We start from the raw sequence: 20,569 nt of genomic DNA on the forward strand, positions 1-20,569 counted from the left end.
GAGAGACAGGAGACACACTGAGGTGGAAAAATAAATGTTGAACAAAAAATGTAAAAAAAAAAAAAAAAAAAAAAAAAAAAAATCACAAAATAATTTGAACATGCATTTCATGGATGCTTCACTGCACAGTGAACAATCTACATAGAAGCATCCATGGATATGATCAGTAGCCATTAACAGGATTCACTGCACTCCAAACACAGCTGGAATACAATGGAAAAGTGGGGAAATCGATTTCCCCACTTTTGGATACGGTGTACCCACTGCCCCGCGTTAGTCTGCACAATAAAGTGAGAGTCTGTGTGAATCTGAAAACTTTAATTTAATAAATGTAATGAATGTAATATCTTAACAAGGAATGGAAGCAATTTCTCCAAACTGACAAAAATCAAAGATCCACTTCACAGTGACATTGTGTGTTTTGTGAAGAGGCCATTACTAAACAGATGTAAAAATCACAAAGCAGCTAATTATTAATCATTTGATAATTTATTCTGTACAACACTGGCTGATGGTTTCTGACTGTCTCTGTAAAAATAAAATAAAGGTTGGGTCAAATGGATCTGACTACAAACAGGTAGAGCAGTCCCCGCCAACAGCACATCCCTAAAAACAGACATATATACACTATGCATAAAGACATATGTACTCTTTTTTCCTGTGCATGCGTTGGGAGTACATGTCTACTTTGAACATTATGCAGAGACAGCCACAGTGTTGGATACAAACTGCTGCTCCACCCAAATATACATCTTCTATCAGTAGCCTTAAAAACAAACTGCAGGTTCATGAACTTAAAAAGCTCGTCTTTATTTGAAATGAGTTCCTGATTATCAGAAAGGCTAAAAACCACCACAGAGAATTTAAGTCCTGCATTCTGCCAGTGTTTCACATTGTGAGGAGCAGTCACACAGACATACAGTAATTCACACATGAGAACATAATTAATATACTCCAAACTACACAACACAGAAAACACAGTGCAATATTCACATCTATATACCCCTTTATACAGCCATATTTCTATGCAGACAGCTAGTGTTTCTTTGTCTTCTCCTTTTTCTTCTTCTCTTGATATTCAAGGATCTTTTTGTGAAATATTCCTGCAGGACAAAGGAAATGCAAATCAGGTTGGACTTTTACTGCAGCACAATTACCAAAGAAGTCAAGTGCATGACTTAACATAAGTCACAAATGTGAGGACTTGCTTGACTAATCTTAAATAAAGACTTGACTTTGTATTCATAGCACAATATTTCTCTGTTTTATTATTGGAAAGCACTTTGGTCAACTTTGTTGTTTTTAAAAGTGCTATATAAATAAAGTTGGATTGGATTGGAATATTTGGGCATCAGACAGACTTTAACTTTCCACCATTTCAAATAAAGAGCTACAAACTTTAAATGAATTATATGCTTAACCAGAAGGAGAGTGACGGAGCCTAATGATCAGAGAGCAATCCTGTACACACACACACAGATTATATATCTACATGTCAGGAACTCAGTGGGGATGTGGCGTACAACACTGGAGGCCAACTTCAAGCCCATAGCGCAAGTCACCATCAAGTGTGGGATCTACCAATGAGACGCTCTATCATGTCATCATTTCGTCCTTTATTTTGCTCAGACTTCTAACACACTGGTGTACATGGTTGTGGGTGTTGCACCCAACCTCATGTGGCTCTTACTCTATTCCAATCAAATGACTGGTTCAGTGAAGCACACAGGCCTTTCCCTCTCCTCCTGTCATTTGTTCTTGAATTGTTGACTGGATTCTGGTGGCGGTGCTCTCACTTGGGTATTGTATCACTTCCTTGTTATCACTGTATCATTTATACTCCAGGGTTAAACTGGGCAGAACAGTTCAGGTGTCCATGTTACATTTGTGGTAGTTCAGCATCAAGCTAGTGCTACTGAAGAGAAACAAGCATGAAAAGAGTCAGGGGTTTTTTTAAATTTCAAAGCAAAGTTTCACAAAAAGCTCAACAAACATCAGCAAACACACACTGTGTGTTTGCAGACGTGTCCCTCCCTCACTTTTATGCTCATTGTGTCAGATGTTTAGCTACTCCTCGGCCTCATTTACTAATAACAAAAAGTTGAAGCCTATTTGCAGCTCTGGAGGCCAGGATTAGTGACTTGACCCGGCTTAGCACCCTGGAATATCCTGTGGTAGCCAGGCCCATGTAGTCAGTGGGGTCAAAGGTAGCTGTGGCAGGGGTGTGGTCTCTGACCCGCTGCAGTGAGCTCATCGGGCGGTGCCGGGATGACAGAGGGACAGGTGATTACGATGGGACTAATGACTCTCTACCCTTTTATAGTAAATGGCCTGGTAAATGGCCTGTATTTATATAGCGCTTTACTAGTCCCTAAGGACCCCAAAGCGCTTTACATATCCAGTCATCCACCCATTCACGCACACATTCACACACTGGTGAGAGAGCAGTGTGCAGTGGAGGAAGCCACAAGGGCACCACAAATGTGATAATCTGGAAAAAAAGAAGTAAGCCTAAGGGATTAAATGTTCCACTAGAGAAGTCTTGTGCTGCTACGCTCAGCCTTTGACCAAGTGACAGATATTGTCACTTGGTCAAAGGCTGAGTGCACCCTGGTGCACCCTGAAGTCATGCAGGCACTGTTTTAGGTCGTCTCCCGGGTATCCCGAAAGAAATACTGAGAGCACGTCGTTCATGTCTCACACACTGAAAGAACTGCACGAATAAGTGGGCATTAAAGACTGTAGACTGAAATTATACAATCACAGCTCATATATTTAACAAAACATGCACAGTGAAAAGTGTAGAGTGTGAGTCCCTGGGATTGGGATTACTTCCTTTATTTACGAGCTGTAGTTGAGTACTAACCTTGCTGTGGTCCAGGCTGCTGCTGCTCCACCTCCTGGATAAACAAGTCAAACATCTGCGTCTGAATGAACTTCTTGACAAAGTGTCGAGTGACCTTGGGCTCGATTGCCTTGTAGAAGCTTCTCTTATCAAACACCCCACCTTCTCCAGCTCGTGCGTATTTTACATATGAGGCATAATGGCCAACTGTTTTCACGAAGAATTGCAGGAAGGCTTCAGAAACCACTCGGTTTAGCTCCTCCCCCACTGAAGGAGAGGACAGAAAGCATTTAAGAATGATTGAAGAAACACTGTGCTACATGTGTTCATGTGCTGCTGTTCACCCACCTGATGCATTTTGTCTTGTACTTAGAGCCACTAATATTTCAGCCTGGAGCTTTGGAGGCAGGATAGTGCCTTCATCACCAATCTGCAATTGTGACAGAAGCCCTTTTGTTAGCTACAAATCCTGACCTAAGGACTTTAGCATTTTAGGTTTTTCATCATTTGACAACTCTTACTGAAACAATGAATGGGTCCTTTTTATCCTCAGACAAATCAACCACCAGCAGCTGTGTTATACACAAAAAAGGACCAGAGTAAGGACAGAATGCCAATATTAACACCGTAATATTAACACCATCTTTTTGGTTGTTTTTATGGTCTCCATGTTAACTCACATCAGTCTGGTCAGTGACTTGGTCCAGCAGGCGCTTCTGGACTCCCAGTAGATAGGGGGTAGGTGCCATCACTACATCGATGAGGATTTCTGGAACAATGGAGATGAAGGTATGCTGCCAGGTGAAAGGGTAGAGCAGGGCTGCTACTGCATGAATGACCTGAGACAATGTGCTGCAGACAGACAGAGTCGACATCAGAGGTGGTATCGCGATGGTAACACATGTTTGTGATTAAAAAACAATTTTTCTCTTCTTCTTTTATAGCTTAAGTACACGTAGCTGCGCCTCACTCAATGTTTTAATATGTTAAGCAGTAATACTGACTGAAAGGTGTAGATACAAAAACACACTGCTTCATGTATTTATACGAGTTTTCTTTTCAAACAATAAACATGTATTATTATTTGAAATTTTGTATCCGATGCAACAAGAACTAAGATGTCAGGGATGGGTTAAAGCTGTGATTGGCTCTGTCCAGTCCCAGTGTTTTCACACAGCAATGCTAGAATCTAATGTAAGAGTGGGATGTAAAGTGGTGCATCAGAGGTGCATAGATACCAGAGACACTAAACTGAGCAGTTGGCAGTGTTTCGTGTTGTGTAATCAAACTGAGCACAGATCAGTTAATTATAAAATCTACAAAGAGCATTCGGTAGTGAACACAAACATAACATTTGTCAACAAGAATCTATCACCCAGAGAGATCTTTGTGTCTGTGGTTAATATCTAAATGTTCGGACTACGGTCGTTTCAGATTTTGGAGAAACTATAAAATTCATTCCTTTGACTTTAGTCTCACATAACATGGCCCAGGATCTTCTTCTGCACATCCTGAACTGTTACTACTATTACACTGTTGGTAAATTACCCACAAATCTTTCTAATCCAGTCGTTTTTGCAGCTGCAGGCCTTACACTGACTTCCCCTGTTTATAGAGTGGTACGACCGGGGCTACGCTGTGCAGTAAATGACATAAAAGTATACCTTGGTATGATTAAAGTATGTGTCTGAGTGTATAGACGATGTGATCTACCCAAGTTCATCTGCGATGAAAATGATCCGTCTCTCCAAGACAGCCGCTGCAAACACCAGCAGCACTTGCTGGTCCGTCAGGCAGCTAAAGAGCATGGCAAAGTTGACGTGTTCCAGCCAGGAATCCAGCGGCCGGGTCAGACTGATGATCTGGTGGAAAGTCACCACTGTCACAAATATGTCAACAGTGGTGCCAGCATGTCATCACTCAACTGACAGGGCTCTGCTTTTCAGCTCTTTCTATATCACCGTTTCTTTATATTTATTCTTCTTCCACTTTAAAAAACTGCCCATAAAAATGTCTTTACAAAGCCAGAGAACCATGTTGTCCCCCACCCTGAGGTCTGGTCACAAAAAATGACCACCATCAGTGAATACCTGAGATGACTGTGAGCTGTTGAAACATGGTCTATGACGGGTGTCAGGTTTCTGCTCTGAGACAGAGGCTGGGTAATGCAAAACATGTTCAGACAAGTCCTCAGAAACATGCCAGCCTGAGGGATCTCTTATAGTCCCTGGGTTACTGCTCTGTGTGACCTGCCTAATGTAGTTTTAATACCTTTAACTGCTCAACATATATATTATTTTACAGATAGAGGTGTGTGGTTAGTGGGTTTTTCGGCTCTTTGATGTGTGCCGTTTCGTTGTTGATATTGAGACATCTACTCGACGACTGTAAAAATCTCCTTGATCACTGCAGAGGGCGTTCCTACCAGCATGCATCATTTTAGGCTGTCTGCAGTTTGCTTCCAGACATCGTTTACTGCTGCTTTGTCTCTAAATGCTTACTGCCACACTGACACTTATTTTCAGTGCACAGGGGGCTTACATGACGTGGCTATATTAAAAGCACTTCAGATCACTCATTACAATCAATTTAGCTGTGAACTCTTGTCATTTCTTGACCTCAACATTCACATTTTGGCTACAAAAAGAAAAAAGGAAGGTTTTTTTTCTCAGCACTAATAATGCTACGAATGCTAGGTATGTGGTTAAATTATTTGAAGACGCTGACATTATATGAAATCACTAAAATGTTTGTGAGGTCTGAACTTTTGCCAATTTTAATAACAACGAATGCTACGTTAGTCACATTTGTTGTCTTTGTCCCAAGTTTAACAAGTAACACCTGTTGAAGTTACGGAATTCAGTCCTGAACAGTTTACATGTCTTTAGGCAGTTCCAACAGCATTGCACTGAATATACCTCAAAGCTGAGAGAAGCTCTAACAGGGCATGAAAACAAACAGTCCAATGTCAACACATAGGCTTACTTCTTTCTTTCCAGATTATCAAAACCGTTTACATCAGGTGTGGGAAACGAGTCAAACAGCACGTGATGTACGTCATTATGTGACACGACCACAGAGTGACCAGGAGAATATTACACGCGAGTTTTCTGGTGAGTTAATAGCCAAGAAGCTGAAACCTCAGACTTTTTTTGGTTTTTCCTTTTTGCATCCCTAGTTATGTGTCCGTAACAGTATGGCCCTCGGAGAACAATATAAAAATTTAAATGGCCCTTCACATGAAAAAGGTTCCTCAGCCCTGATTTAAACAGATGAAGAACTGAAATGAACCAGAAAACACAGATAACAAACTCACAGACATGACAACCTGAGCTACACACATTTTAAAGGATCGTTGTACTGTGTTTTGAACAAAAAGAGATATTCTGAGTCTAAATTTACTAATGGAGTTAGAAGATGAGATAAATGAGAGTCTTTTCTTAATAGACATCAAAGAGGCGCTCACTCTGACCTCAGTGCCCGACTCAGGAATGAAGCTCTTAATCTCCACTGTGTTCCCTGGTGCTGGGAATTGAGCTTCTCTAAGTTTCTGCATGAATGGATAGATCATGGCCATGGAGATCTGCCGGCGCTTCTCCACCTCGTCGAATATCTGCACACATGGGAGAGAATAGTCACAAACTCAAAGTACGACATATGCTAAAGCAAGATTATTTTATTTTACTTGTGTTGTTATTGACTTAAATATCTAATTTCAATTTGTTCCGTTTTATGGACAAGCTGTCTCAAATCCTCACAGTCAGTAACACAATTAGTTAATCATTTAGTTTCTACTTTCACACTTGAACATATGACATACTTCTGCTTTGGCTCTCGGAGGAGGTGGACGCGTCTTTCACCCCCTCCTTCCCTTATTTTCCCTGCTGCTGCCTCTATGTCCTTGTCTGGTCTCGTCTGACTCTAACCCCGAGAGAGCCTCTCATTCTCGCTCTTGTTCTCTAAAAACTAAAGAAGAAGAACTATGGATTTGATCAACTGGTCCCTGAATGCAATTGACACTCTATTCTCGACGAGAAGCCTGGGTTCGGGAGAGCCTGAGTGTCCTGGAGGGACATTCCCTGCAGGATACACGATGGAAAAGATCTGGGAGGAGCTCACAGCTCTTAAACGGGAGATACACCTGGAGACCAGTGATGGACACTAAGAACAACTGTCTGTTCGTTCTAAAACAACATATCCATCATCTTTCATGCAGCTACCCTCCCCCCATCCGATGTGGACAGTGGCTCAGCCGGAGGCACGATCGCGAGATTGCAGCATCCCAGATGCAGCTGTGCACACTGGCATACTCCCCCATGTTGCTTGTCTTGTGTTTTTATGGTGCGGTGATATTTCTGTTTTTCATGTGCTAGAGTTTTTGTCTTCTCCTCATGCCGACTCCTTTGGGGATCAGTATGAGCAGACATTCTTTTTCTCTCCTGATCTGCCCTTTTGTGTTACATATTTTGTTGTTTTTTCCTTTTGCGCCCTATCCTGACCTGTCTCCCCAATGTGAAGTTTGTGTATTGTATGTACGGTCGGCGAGGTCTGTCATCTACTTCCCATTAACACTGTTGGCATCTTCTGTCGTTGATGGAGAATGAAATGTAAAAACAAAGCTAACTTTCCAGTTTAGATGATTTATCAGCAACACCTTCCCAAGATACTGTAACTTGCTACCTTGTATCCTCGCTGTGTTGATACTGGTACACATGAAATCCCATCTCATCCCAACCTTTGTCTTTTATAGGAATGCCATAATTACGAAGCAGGATTTCATCTTCAAATTCAGGGTTCATTCTGGGTTTTTCTGTACCGAACACGTTTCTCTTCTTCCTCACTACCGGGTATATCGCCATGGTAACTCATGCTGCAACCATAACCTATTGCGGAGCAGATTATGTTCCAGATTAGAGGTCAACAGGTATGAAATCACTGACTACTGACCAGTAATTTCTCTGGAAACTAATATCAGCAATCCTATAAGACAGTACTGTAGTATAATATATAGTATATAGTAGGATAGTAAGAGGGGCTAAAGTCTTTATAGTCTCTTAATATTTTGTTGTTTCCCAGGTGATCTGTAAAAAAATATAAATTCTTAAGCACAACTTTATTGATTTTTTTCCAGCTGGCTACAAACTATTGTTCTATAATAAAAGGACAATAAAGCAATAAAACACAGAACATCAGCTCATCTGATGTTCTGTGATTATAAAACATCTGTTTGTGGATGACCTAATATCACATTTGCATGTTGAATAAGCTGCTTTTAGATTTTTATTTCTACTGCAGCTGCAGCTCAAAGAATACAAACTAAAACGACTGTTTAAAATCAGTTTCAATGAAAAATTTCAGATTCACACATATGTATAAATACAGAGTTGTGATATTGATTAGTCAGCTTTCTTTCTTGGCTTCAAATAGCTAACATTTATTAAAACAGCACCGGCCTTTTTAACCAAAGCATGTTGCTTTCAGACTATGGGTTTAACTTCCTCATGTATTTCCAACAGTATAGTTTTATCTTGCTTCATATAAGCAGTTGCTTTACTGAAAGTAATAATAATAATAATAATAATAATAATAATAATGGATTGGATTTATATAGCACTTTTCAAGGCACTCAAAGTGCTTTACAATTCCACTATTCATTCACTCTCACATTCACACACTGGTGGAGGCAGCTACAGTTGTAGCCACATAAGTACACATAACTGTGATTGAATTGAACTGAATTTGACCAATTTAATTTATAATCGCACCAAATCACAACAACAGCCACCTCAAGGCCCTAAACCCCAACCCCAACACTACCCCTTTCATGTGAATACACAGGGAAATCCATAATGATAACCAGCATTGTGTGACCGTGTATTCTGACTGCGGATGTTAGGATGATGCCCTGGGTGTGTTTAACCTGCTTACAGGGCTTGGTGCCAACTAAACCAAGTACTATTAACTGCTACCAAAGTAATCTGACTACGCACAACCTCTGCAACAAGTTTCCTAAAATTCAGCCAATTTTTCTTCCAGAGCTGTTGTGCTGAACTCACCTTGGAGAAGAGCCCAAAACAAGCCAGTGTACTAATGATGCAGTAAGCCTCAGGTGGTCGCGCTCCTCTCCCTCCTGGCTGTGGATCAGAGAGTGAAACAAATATCAAACAGCAGTTTCCAAATGAGGACACTCTGCAAAGGACAGCTTCTGAACACTGACCAATAATCTCCTGCAGTATCCATTTCTTCTGCTGCCATCGATCTCAGTCAGAACAAAGGAGAAGGTCTCACTGAAAATGGACAACAACAACTGAAAACAGGGGCTGTAGGCTGGTTTACACAGAACAGAACCCTGAATACTGCTCAAAGGTTAAAGACCACCTGATTGACATGCATTACCTGTGGTACTCTGTCAAAGGAGCCCAGTTGATGCCTTCTGGGAAACAAAAAAGTGTGATTGCCTTTAAAGTCTTCTCCTCCTCCTCCTTCTGAGATCTCGCCATTCCATCTCTCTGCAAGTAAATATAAAAGTTTAAATCACTGTTTCCAAATAGATACATACATCATATGTACAACTGATTATAACTGTACAATTGTACAAAACAAAATTAAAGGAATACTTTTTAATCAGAGTATATCATTACGTTAACTGAACCTCTCTGATATAGATTTGGACAGTTAAGTAGCAGAGCAGGTCGTTTCAGCTGCTTTGGTGTTCATTAAATTAATGCAACAATTCCCAGAACAGACATAGTTTTTTTTCACTAGTTTTGCATTTAGCCAGGGTCAGTGTCAGCACTGTTAGCATGTCAGAGAGAATATTATGCTGCCAGTAAAATGACCAAGTGATGGTCTGGCACGCATATTCATGGAGGGACACACAGACCGCCAGAGGCTAGGCAGCGCCACCCCTGACTACTATTAGGTATCAGAATGAAATCCATGGATCCACTGTCAGAACCCTGCTTTGGTGCTCTCCTTAACCAAATCCAAAATAACTCCAGTGAGAGACAAATATATTTTGAATGACTGCTCTATCTACCAGTGGATAGTTTTGCCCCTCTGGTGTTGGTGCCAATTCTTTTCTGGGTCCTTCTCATGTATTGCCATTCCATATACCTGTTCATCTTATCTGCTATAATGGCTGATGTTAGCTTCCATGTTGTGCTGAGACAGATTTTAGCCGGTAGTTGGAAAAGACGGGACCCCTCTGTGGGGATCAGGACTGTCCGGGCTTTCAGTTAGACAGTGGGTTCATGCTCATTTGGGCTGTCAGATGTTCATGGAGTGCAGTTAGTTTTGCCGCATGATGTTAGAGGCAGTGCTGTCCCTTCTCTCAAATCCTTTCTGAGTATCTTCAAAATATACACAGCAATGACATTAGAATGTCATTCGGAGGCCGGGGACTGTGAGTGTCAGCACCACAGTCCAGGATGAGACAACAAACATCCACAAGTACATCAGTAAGATGGCCCCAACTGACCGCATGCTCAGTGAATACCTCAGGCAGCAGAAACCCAAGAAAGAGGAGGAAGAGGAGGAACCATCGTGGAAGGACAGGCCCCTGCACGGTTTGCACCAGCGGCAGATAGAGGAAGTGGCTGATATTCAGAAATCCTACCAGTGGCTGGACAAAGCTGGACTGAAAGACAGCACAGAGGCACTAATCATGGCAGCACAGGAACAAGCTCTGAGTACAAGATCCATTGAGGCTGGGGTCTATCACACCAGGCAAGACCCCAGGTGCAGGCTGTGTAAAGATGCCCCTGAGACAATCCAGCACATAACAGCAGGTTGCAAGATGCTAGCAGGCAGGGCATACATGGAACGCCATAACCAAGTGGCCGGCATAGTGTACAGGAACATCTGTGTCGAGTATAACCTGGAAGTCCCGATGTCAAAATGGGAGACGCCCCCAAGGGTGGTGGAGAATGACTGAGCTAAGATCCTGTGGGACTTCCAGATACAGACGGACAAAATGGTGGTGGCTAACCAACCAGACATAGTGGTGGACAAGCATATTTGGCCTTCACGATCATACTGACCTTGGGAAACTGGTAGGTAATCTGAGGTTCGTAGGTATTGCTGTCCTTGGCCTTCTTGAGGCTGACCACCACCAGATACTCAAAGAAGTACTGACCACTGGCATAGCGGTGCTGCCTGGTTGTGTTCTCTGCTGCCTCCAGACCAGGTGGCTCTGTAAGCTCAGGCCCTTTGACTCCTATGTGAAGATAAAAAAGAAAACACAAACACATTTAGTGTGCTTGATCATGCATTTCCCAATAGTTCTTATTCGTATGAATACAACACACCAGTTAGAAATTGGAGAAGTTACAACATTAAAGACCATATATGATACACACAAACACACTAATGAGAGATATAAGAGAGAGAAATGCGAAACACCAGCTACTGTTAGACAGAGCAGTTCCTTGAGACTATAAGAGTAGACTGACGACCCTATTCAACCTATGACTTGATGCCTCACACATGGTACCTGGAATGTCTAGAACTACAGTCTAAAGAGCTTGGAAAAAAAAGTGTCTGGACTGACCTGACTGAGGGGTTCAGGCCTGTACAGAAAAGCAGTGGGGACAGAGCAGCTCCTCCTTACTAAATCCTGCACTTCATGCAGAGTTGTGCTATTGAAGTTGGCCTGTAGTGTTGTTCGCCCCATCCCAGTCTGATGAAAGCTCTTAGATCATGTATAGTTCTAGTCATTCCAGGATTTATGTTTGTGACACAGAGTCATAAGCTTTCTTGTAGTTAATCTAGGTTGTGCACAGTTGGTCAGTCTGGTCTAAAAGTCTAAAGTGACTTTTCTATCTACCAGAAGTAGTTGATAAGTAAAATGCTTGACCTTGTCTTCAGCAGTCAGTTATATCAGTGGATACTGGATTTTCTCAGTGACAGTCCACAGATGGCAAGACTTGTGCCCCACACCCCACTGGTGGTACTCATCTCAAATAGGAATAAGGTGAGGTGCACAGTCTGAGGGGTGCTCCCATAACAACTTCTCCCTAAATCATCATTGCTTTGAAGTAGCAGAGATGGAGCATTGTGAAGGACATCACACTGTCACAATCTTTTCACCCAGCTCCCCTCTGACAAACAGTATAGCTTAGCAAATCCACGAACTGCCAGGTTCATGAGGAACAGTTTTTATCCAACAGCCATCACTAAACTGAACTCTGCCCATCACCCTGTGACACCAAAAACAACTCTCTCCATCAGTATAGATTTTTTAGACATTGTGATTCTGTTGTATGCAACACATGCAATGACAATAAATGTATTGTATTCTACTGGCTGGTAGCTGAACTGGACTTAAGCACTTCGAGGCGTCTGTTGTTGTGATCTGGCGCCATATAAATCAAATTTAATTTAATTCATTTTTAATCATTGTCACTGTTTCCATCTTCTCAAACTTACATTGGAAAAAATAGAAGCTCCTTTCTATAACATTTTATTCACATCCTCACTTTGCAACTACTTTTAGTCCATCCATCCATTCGCTTCAGCTTATCCTTTTCAGGTTCACGGGGGGCACCGGAGCTTATCCCAGCTGGGGTATGTCACACAGTGGAAATTTGTATCTATCTTTTATATTGGACCTGATTTTAGTGTTTACTTCTGAGTGTAGTTTTTATTTGCATGATTTTATGATGTTCCACTGTGGACCTGCTGGGTATGGGACAATTAGCTGATAGTGATCACCTGCTGAGGCATGGGTGTGTCCAGATGTGGCCTATCAGCTGTTTAAAAGACCTATTAAAAGGAAGCTAGGTGAGCACTGGGGGGAGAGAGGCCCCAGAAGGCCAGCGTGGAAAAGAGGGACCTGCTGCCTGATCGTGGGGGTGTGACGACTCATTTGGAGACCGATCTGTCAGCATAATGTGGCGACCCAGTGCCGACAGCGGGAATGGCGCCAGCAGGGCACCTCTGCATGCATTTGTGAGTAGTGTCTCCACTGCTGTTCAAAAAAGGGAAATGCTAAATGGACTGGTTCTTTGGTTCTTATGTAGTGCTTTTCTACTCTGCTTCAGCACTCCAAGCACTTTAAACAACACGCTACATTCACCCATTCATACAACACTTAAGTGCTTTCTATCTAAGATTTACACATACTGAACACATCAGGAAACAACCTTCAAAACTGGATTCAGTCTCTGGCTGCAGACTGAGGGAGCCAGAGGTTGAACCACCTGGCTGTAATGACAGTGTTCAGGCTCAAACATAAAACAGCTGCTCTGATGCTGAAAACCTTTAAATGTCTCATTTTTAAACAATAGCCTTGTATGTACAATTAATAATGGCTTTAAAATTATAATCATTCTATTATTAATTATTCAATTATACTTAAATATTATAATAAATATAGAAACATTTCACTGCCCTGATGTCTGGTGGAGACTGTACTGCACAATATTAAAATCTCTGCCCTTGATGCACTGGGTTATTTAACCAGTACTTCCTGTGTTGTCACAACAAATGCGCGAGAGGAAACGAGATTTAACGCTGGCCAAAAAAGACCTAGCATCTGCAACAGAACACTGCTCACATCAGCTCAGCGGTGCACGTGAGGTCAACCACGACTACAGTCACACATTTGGAAACTGTGTTGACATCTAATCACGACGTGTCCAAATGTCCAGCGGCACCTTCAAAAATCAGTTTTCAACAGGATAATACTCACTGTCCCTTTTGCCTTTGCGGAAGGAGGACCAGATGGCACTAATCCTCTTGAAGGGCCCTTGTCGTCCGTCATCTTCGCCTGATGGAATGGCACCTGGAGAAACCAGCAGCTGCTCAGTACTGAAAACATACGTCGGTGCTCACTTCCCCATACCTCCTCTGCTCGCTTAAAGCCTCATAAATCTCTGTCCTCTTTTCCAGCACTCTAGCTTATCAGATTTCTGTTCAGGTTAAGTCCATTAACACCATTATGCCTGAAATAAATGTGAAACTGTGACTAACATGTCCTATGAGTAGACTATAAAACTCACAAGGCAGTTGTTTTAGTTGAGCATTCTTTAAGACTGACTTTCAGTTATGAAACCATTACTCGAGTACCCAAAGGAAAGATGATCTGCACTTACCATGCTTCTCAGAAACATCCGTGATGATGTTACCCATGGGTTGTTCACCTAAACAACACAACAGAATACGTGAATGAAGATGTCCGAGTCAGCTTCTGTCTATGTTCTGTGCACGTACACAAAAAAATGACAGCTACAGGTATTTGGATTGTATTAATTAAAGTATAAGAATGCAGTGCACTACAACAGTGAGACGTTAGAAACCAATGAGCTGGAATTGAGCCCTTTAGACCCCACGCCTTAAGTCGCCCTGTGTAAATAACAAGCGTAGCTTTATGATTAGCAGCTACGATGTACTGAGACAACAGCCCCTAACATGTTTCTGTTACCTAGCAACAAAGCTTTTGCTACATAGGTCCTCTTTATTAATCCCGTGTTTATACTGCAGCGCTGACAGTCTGCTGAATCATCTGTTTGTTTTACACTCTGAGGAAGGAATTTCCCCCAACTTGTGCTTCACATCATCTCAGAATCAAAAACACTGGAGAGCAAGCCTTTTTGGTAAATAGACAGCATCAACAACAATGTGTTAAATACCATTTAAACTGTACATCACTTAAGAACTTGGTGATAGGCTGGTTTCTATCACCAAGACAAACAAAGACAAAGCTCAAGTTTATCAGTTTGTTTCAAAATCAAAAAGTATTAAAGAGGCAATCAAAGGCAGGGAAAGAAGTGCTTCGGACAACAAAATACATTTAAATATATAGTTAAACAACATTTTGTCCTACAAACTTTGGAAGCTTATCTATCTCACATCCACAGCCAAATAAAAGTGAAAGTCAACTATACCAGTGTTATTTCTGTGGGGTTTTCTTTCTATATTAAATAGATCCATCACCAAGTAAGCAGTTACCATAAAATAAGTAAATCTTTGTGTCTAAAACACAAATAATCATTGCATGGAAGACAGTTAAAGTAAGTCAGAGACATCAGCATCCGAACAAAGACTTAAATTAGTTCCCAGTGGGTTTGTAGTCAGCGGCTCTAAACACCAGTCTTTGTCGCTCCTAAGCTCCCATCTAGTGTTTTTAAGCTGCTAACCCAAACATAGCAGGCTAGATACAACCCTGTTTCCATGCACAACTGGCAGACTAAAGACAAAGGCCAAAAAGAGAAGCCCTGGCTGCAGCAGGGTCACTTGCCTTGGGAGACCAGCACAGCAGCCATACGACGACGAGTGATCGAGATGTGAACCTGCCAGCTGGTCAAAAAATAGAAAAGTAGACAGACTGTCTACTGGCTCACCTATGAAACCATGAAAGTATCACTTCCTCTAAATAGATGGTGTTCACTGAAGGGTCCCTGAGCTCAGATAAACAGAGTGAATTTGGCTCTTTTCTAATCACACTAACCACTCACAGTACTTCAAACCACTGTTTGACCATACAATGAAACTGAGTTTTGTCCCGGAAACTTAAAGTTATCCAAGTTTATCTACCTCACATCCACAGCCAACAATTAGAATAGTATCTGGAAAAAACTCACATGCACAAGGCGATCGTGTAAACTACCAACTGAAACCCCCAGCCAATCAGAGTGTTCAAGCCCTGAACCATTTCTGTCAGTCAAAAACACTAAGTCACATAAAGAGGGGGGCTCTCAGCAGGGAGCAGGTGCTTCAAGAGTCAAGTTGCCAGCTGAACTCAAGACTTCAGGAAGTAACTAGTTTCTATCTTAAGCAAAAAAGTAAAAGTAAAGTTAAAATTAATACATCCATTATAATTCCCAGTCTCTCACACACGCATATTATTATTATTATTATTATTATTATTATTACATGCCAACTTTAAGCCAATTGCACAAGTCACCATGAACTGTGGAAGCGATAGATCGATAGATATACACATAATGCAATTAAATAATCATTTTGAAAACATATCACATCATATCAGGAGGCTAAAGTATACGCTGACTGTGTGGTTGGTGGAAAAACAGAAACAAACAAAAACAAACCAAAGACAGTTTCTAGGTTAGATTCAATCGATCCGTCTGAGCTGAACTCTGTTAAACCAAAGTTCACTTTGAACACCACAGCTCTTCTAAATCATTTTGAGCTAACTCGTTTGTGGTTGTCACTCCACTCTTTGCTGCATGTACATGTTGAGCGACCACACTCCACACACAGACAAATTGCAGCCAGAGCAGATTAAATAAGCAGCTGCAGGACACAGTCCAGGTTTCACTTCAGTCTGGCCAAGTCCCTGACAATGTTTACTGAGTCTGCAGTACACAACTTTGGCATTTGCAATCTGTTGTCCTGTGTAAACACCAGTGGCAGTGCCTTCCTACTCAGTAACTTGCAGAACTGTGCTGAATGAGCCCGCGGGACAAAAACACGTCTCAGGTTGTGTTTTAGTGTCAGTTTGACTCTTTCTTGACCCTACACACTGCTGCGTTTTTGAGCTACTTCTTTTCAGCTCTGATGTGATGTGGGTGTAAAAAAAAACAAAAACAGCCCTCCCTCGGGCCCACAGGGTCTTAAACATGTTATAACAAGATGCTGTCAAGTCAAAGGAGGTGATTAAAGCAAGACTAACTAAAGCTGCCTGATATCCTGTTTCCATGTTCTTGTTCATTCCTGCAGCCTTTATATCACAAATCTGCCAATTTATCTGTTTACCCAATGGAAAGTTTTATCCATGATATAGACTGTTTCCCTTCATAAGCACCATGTGTTTTCCACCTAAGCCTGCGCTGAAAATGTGTTCTTCCAGCAGCTAATGCAGCTAAAAGCAGCCTTTCAAACTGGCTGTCATTTCACCTCCTGAGGCTACAAGGCAATCTACAGCAACATCCACAACATGCGCACAGTAGATGAACTAAAACAGATGTGAGGGCAAGCTTACAGACCATCACAGTTCAAGCTGACCACAAGCTAAATGATCATATGTGCACCTGACACAGCCCCAAACAACATTTTAGGCTCATACCATGAACACAGCATCACGACAAGCTCAACAAGTTTCATGTCACGGACTGTAAACACATCACAGAGGTCAAGTATTTAGGTCGTAACCTCCACGCTGCACTTTATGTCAGCTGTAAATGAACAGCAGAGGTTTCCCTACAATGAAGTGGAAAAACACCGATACACACATGGGCGCAACCTGTTCGAGATAAGTTACTTCAGCAAGTTTCGGCAGGTACCGTGTTTGTCGAGAAACTACACCGCTCAGTAACATCATGATAATAACTTAGGTGGACTCGGGTTATCCAGCGGTAAGACTTCTCTAATATCCAGTACTCACTCCATCTGTTTTTGGGGTTCGTCAGTCGGACTCCTTTCCGTCTCTTCTTCACAGTCTCACTCATTGCTGCCGCTCTACTGTCGGGGGTTCCTATCAGCACACTCAGTAACAGCACGGCAGTATTTTACCATCGTCATCCCGCTGCATGCTACACACATAGCATTTTAACCTCGCGCTCAACTACTATGTACGCTGAAGTAGGTTACCGCTGTAGGTGCTGCGTTCGCGTTATGTGGGACAAACGAAGTGTTGCGTGTTTCGTTCGGTTCTTCGCGGTTTTATCGTCCCACTCTTGAGGACCTGATTTGCTTCTAGAAACTACCGAGCCAAGAATAAAAAGCCAACAAAAATACCATAAAATAAGTAGAAGAAAGTTAATGAGCGGATGTTGGAGTCATGTTGTCGCAACAAACCCGATATTCATGAACGCAGCACTAGAGCCCTCAAACATTGCTTCATTTAGTTATTTTTCGACGGAAGCGGTTAGCTCTTCCAGCTGTATGCAGCAAGCAGGCGGTGACTTGAAACAGCAGCGTGCCAACTCAACTCAAACTCAAACTCACAAAGCACAGTCAGGCCTCCTTAATTGGTTTTCTGTCAGAGACATGATGAGACTGGATGACACCTCTGAGAAATACTGTTTGTTAGTGAGGGCGCCTACGGGAATTAGTGATCAGGTCAGGTACAATTAAATACGACCTACTCTTTTAAAGAATTCAGAACGCTCTAAAACTGAAAATTGCTCTTTCCACAGGATGAATCCATTTTAGATCAAAAGTGTACTACCACACCATGGTACTATGTCAATTTCAAGTCATTCTGATTTTGCCTTCCAAAATAATGGCCTGTTGAAAATGCCCATAACTTACCTAACTTTCAGTGATTTCAGAATGCTCTAAAAAGGAAATTTTCTGTTTCCACAGAATAATTTCACTTTAAATCAACAGGATACAACCTCACGATGTTACCATGTCAATTTCAAGTCATTCTGATTTTGCTTTCCAAAATAAAAGCCTTTTCAAAGTCAAGGCTGGCTTGACACAAGTGGGAAAACTGGGATGTTGTGAAACACAAAATATAAATGTTTTAATCACAGGGAATGTTATCTTCTGACTGTAATCATTGAGCTTCATGCCAATATGTCGTGTATGAACTATCGTATTTGTCTGAAGGATTGTGTATAGTCCGTGTAATAACGATGCAACCGTAAAATATAAACATTAGTACGCTTCGTTATATTTAATATTACTGTAGGCATAAGGATAAATTATGTTACAGGCTCCTGGGACGAGTTAAAGCTGGATATAATGTACATCAACAAATGAGAAACTTTAGGACATGTTTTACTCAATTACCTGCAGTGTTGGGGAGTAACGGAATACATGTACCGCCGTTACGTATTTAAAATACAAAATATGAGTAACTGTATTTTAATTTTATTCTGCAACCTAGACATCCACATTACTCACGCTCACGTAACACATACTGTACATATAGGGCCTTGGGGGTGGACACGTTTTACAGCATCCAGAGGATGCGCTGGCGCTGGTGCCCTACCCTCAATTTTAAATGCATTTAGACACTAAGGGTTTTCGGGAAGAGCTGTGCTGCTCTCTGAGAGGAAGCAGGAACCATGCTCTCCTGAGTTTTAAATGCACTTTAGAACAGCACACATCAACACTACATATGAGCGGGCGTAGGGAGGTTTGAGGTCTTCACTCACCCCGGTTCTGTTAGCCGTCAGGGCTGGGGGGCTGGGAGGAGGTGCTGGCCGTCAGACTGGGGTCTGGGATGTGGGGCCTCCCTGCTACTGCAGATAAGGAGGTGGTTCGCTTGCCTCCACCCCAGAGAGAAGGGTTACATCTCCTGGGTCTAGGTGCGGCTTGCCCCTCTGAGGGCGGGGGTACCTGGACCTGGGATATAGAGTATGTTTGGGGAGTGCGACTGTCTGTGCAGTGTCTATTTGTGTCTGTCTACACGTTGGGTGAGTGCCGAGTATTTGGTTGTGCATATGGGGTGAGAATGCACGTCTGTGTCCGCGTGTGCCTGTTCGTCTGTGTCTATATGTCAGGTTGGGTCTTAGACTCAACCTCTCTGGGTACATCTCAGGCCCTCTAAAGTACGGAGGCCTATCTCCCCTCACCACACTCCCTGCCGGTGGCTGATGCCCTCAGACGTTGGTGTGTTGGTGGTCCTTGTCGTCTGGGGCTGGGCGCTCATGTATGTATCGGCTCACTCCTGGTGGCCGATTGGTGGGGCCGGGCGCCTGTGGCCCAGCTGGGCTCCTTCCGGGGGGTGGGATGCCGTCAGGCCTCTGGCCTCTGGGCCTGAAGCTCGGTCCTCTCTGGCACAGCTGGCTGCCGGCAGAGCCCGCGGGCACGCCACTGCAACCCCCTCTGGCCTCTGTAGCTGCGGGGTGACCTCTCCTTTGGGGCTCTACTCAGCTATTCCCAGGAGGGTGGCATGGTTCCCCCCCCTTTGGTGGTCCTCCTCGGGTCCTTGTACTCTGGGGCCTCTGGATATCTGGGGCCTGGATCTCCTCCATACCTGCTTCATACCCTGGTGGACAGGGCTATGGCTCCCCACACTCCCTAGCAGATCGTTACATGGAGAAACCTTTGGAATACAAGCATGCTGATCCACACAGGTGTACACACGGGTGTTCACAGACGCGGACTACAGCTTTCTTGGCTGCTGCCTCAAAGCACATCGTGCGCTGTCTATCTTGCGTGCTGCACAATATCGTTTATTATTTAGTATCTACTGTTATCTACTGCTAGCTAGTTTATTGTGATGGTGCTGTTTTTTTTATTATGTTGCTCTTTGTTGTTTGCTTTCTCTTCTGTTTTTTTTCTCCATACAGGTGATCCAGGTGTTTTGTTTGTTTGTTTTTTTTTGTTTGTTTGTTTTTTCTTCTCTCTCTTCCCCCCCTTTCTCACCGTCTCTTCTCCCCTTTGGTTTTCTTTCTCCCTGTCCTATCCCCCAGTCATGTCTGTCCCGTTTCACAGCAAAATCTCCAGTGTTAAATTAACACTAGAGAGTGTCTATATGGGTCCACACCTCTGAGTGTTAAATACAACACTGTTGAGTGTTAAATTAACACTTTTGACAGTGTTATATGTTTAAAAGTAATGGAATACATTTTAAAAGTAACCTTTCCAACACTGATTACCTGTCATATTCAAAAATACGTGATTTTAAAAGTTAAAATAAATTGATATTCAGTAAACTTTCACGTATTAGTTTGATCTGGTTTACGATGGTTTACTTATCTACAAATGCCCTGTCATGCAAAGAAGAAGCCCGGTGTGAATGCGGCGTCTCCTCTGGGCTGAAGTAGAAAACTCTTCTGACTACAGGCGAAATTTTGCTGTTTG

The 20,569-nt window shown here is 42.5% G+C and overlaps 1 protein-coding gene across 4 annotated transcripts in view; it reads right to left on the reverse strand.

Moving 5' to 3' along the window:
• Positions 1–303: 303 nt before the first annotated feature.
• Positions 304–20,569, reverse strand: part of dennd2da (DENN/MADD domain containing 2Da) — a 37,694-nt gene continuing 17,428 nt past the window's right edge. For 2 of the 4 annotated variants that reach the window (XM_085258991.1, XM_085258989.1), the window contains exons 5-18: positions 13,942–13,989; positions 13,539–13,631; positions 10,888–11,063; positions 10,344–10,484; positions 9,242–9,354; positions 9,063–9,132; positions 8,902–8,979; positions 6,318–6,458; positions 4,559–4,707; positions 3,526–3,697; positions 3,367–3,417; positions 3,194–3,275; positions 2,867–3,112; positions 304–1,103 (exon numbers count right to left, since the gene is read on the reverse strand). In XM_085258991.1, the coding sequence (XP_085115117.1) occupies positions 1,036–1,103; positions 2,867–3,112; positions 3,194–3,275; positions 3,367–3,417; positions 3,526–3,697; positions 4,559–4,707; positions 6,318–6,458; positions 8,902–8,979; positions 9,063–9,132; positions 9,242–9,354; positions 10,344–10,484; positions 10,888–11,063; positions 13,539–13,631; positions 13,942–13,989 (1,628 nt within the window). In that variant the 3' untranslated portion in view covers positions 304–1,035. Of the gene's footprint in view, positions 1,104–2,866; positions 3,113–3,193; positions 3,276–3,366; positions 3,418–3,525; positions 3,698–4,558; positions 4,708–6,317; positions 6,459–8,901; positions 8,980–9,062; positions 9,133–9,241; positions 9,355–10,343; positions 10,485–10,887; positions 11,064–13,538; positions 13,632–13,941; positions 13,990–17,192; positions 17,664–20,569 lie in introns of those variants that run through there. The other 2 variants (XM_085258993.1, XM_085258992.1) reach the window with 2 other exon arrangements.

The sequence above is a fragment of the Mchenga conophoros genome, linkage group LG20, assembly GCF_057382185.1.
Source record: "Mchenga conophoros isolate Kocher_MC1m ecotype Shallow Benthic linkage group LG20, M_conophoros_male_GT1.1, whole genome shotgun sequence".
Lineage (NCBI taxonomy): Eukaryota > Metazoa > Chordata > Actinopteri > Cichliformes > Cichlidae > Mchenga > Mchenga conophoros.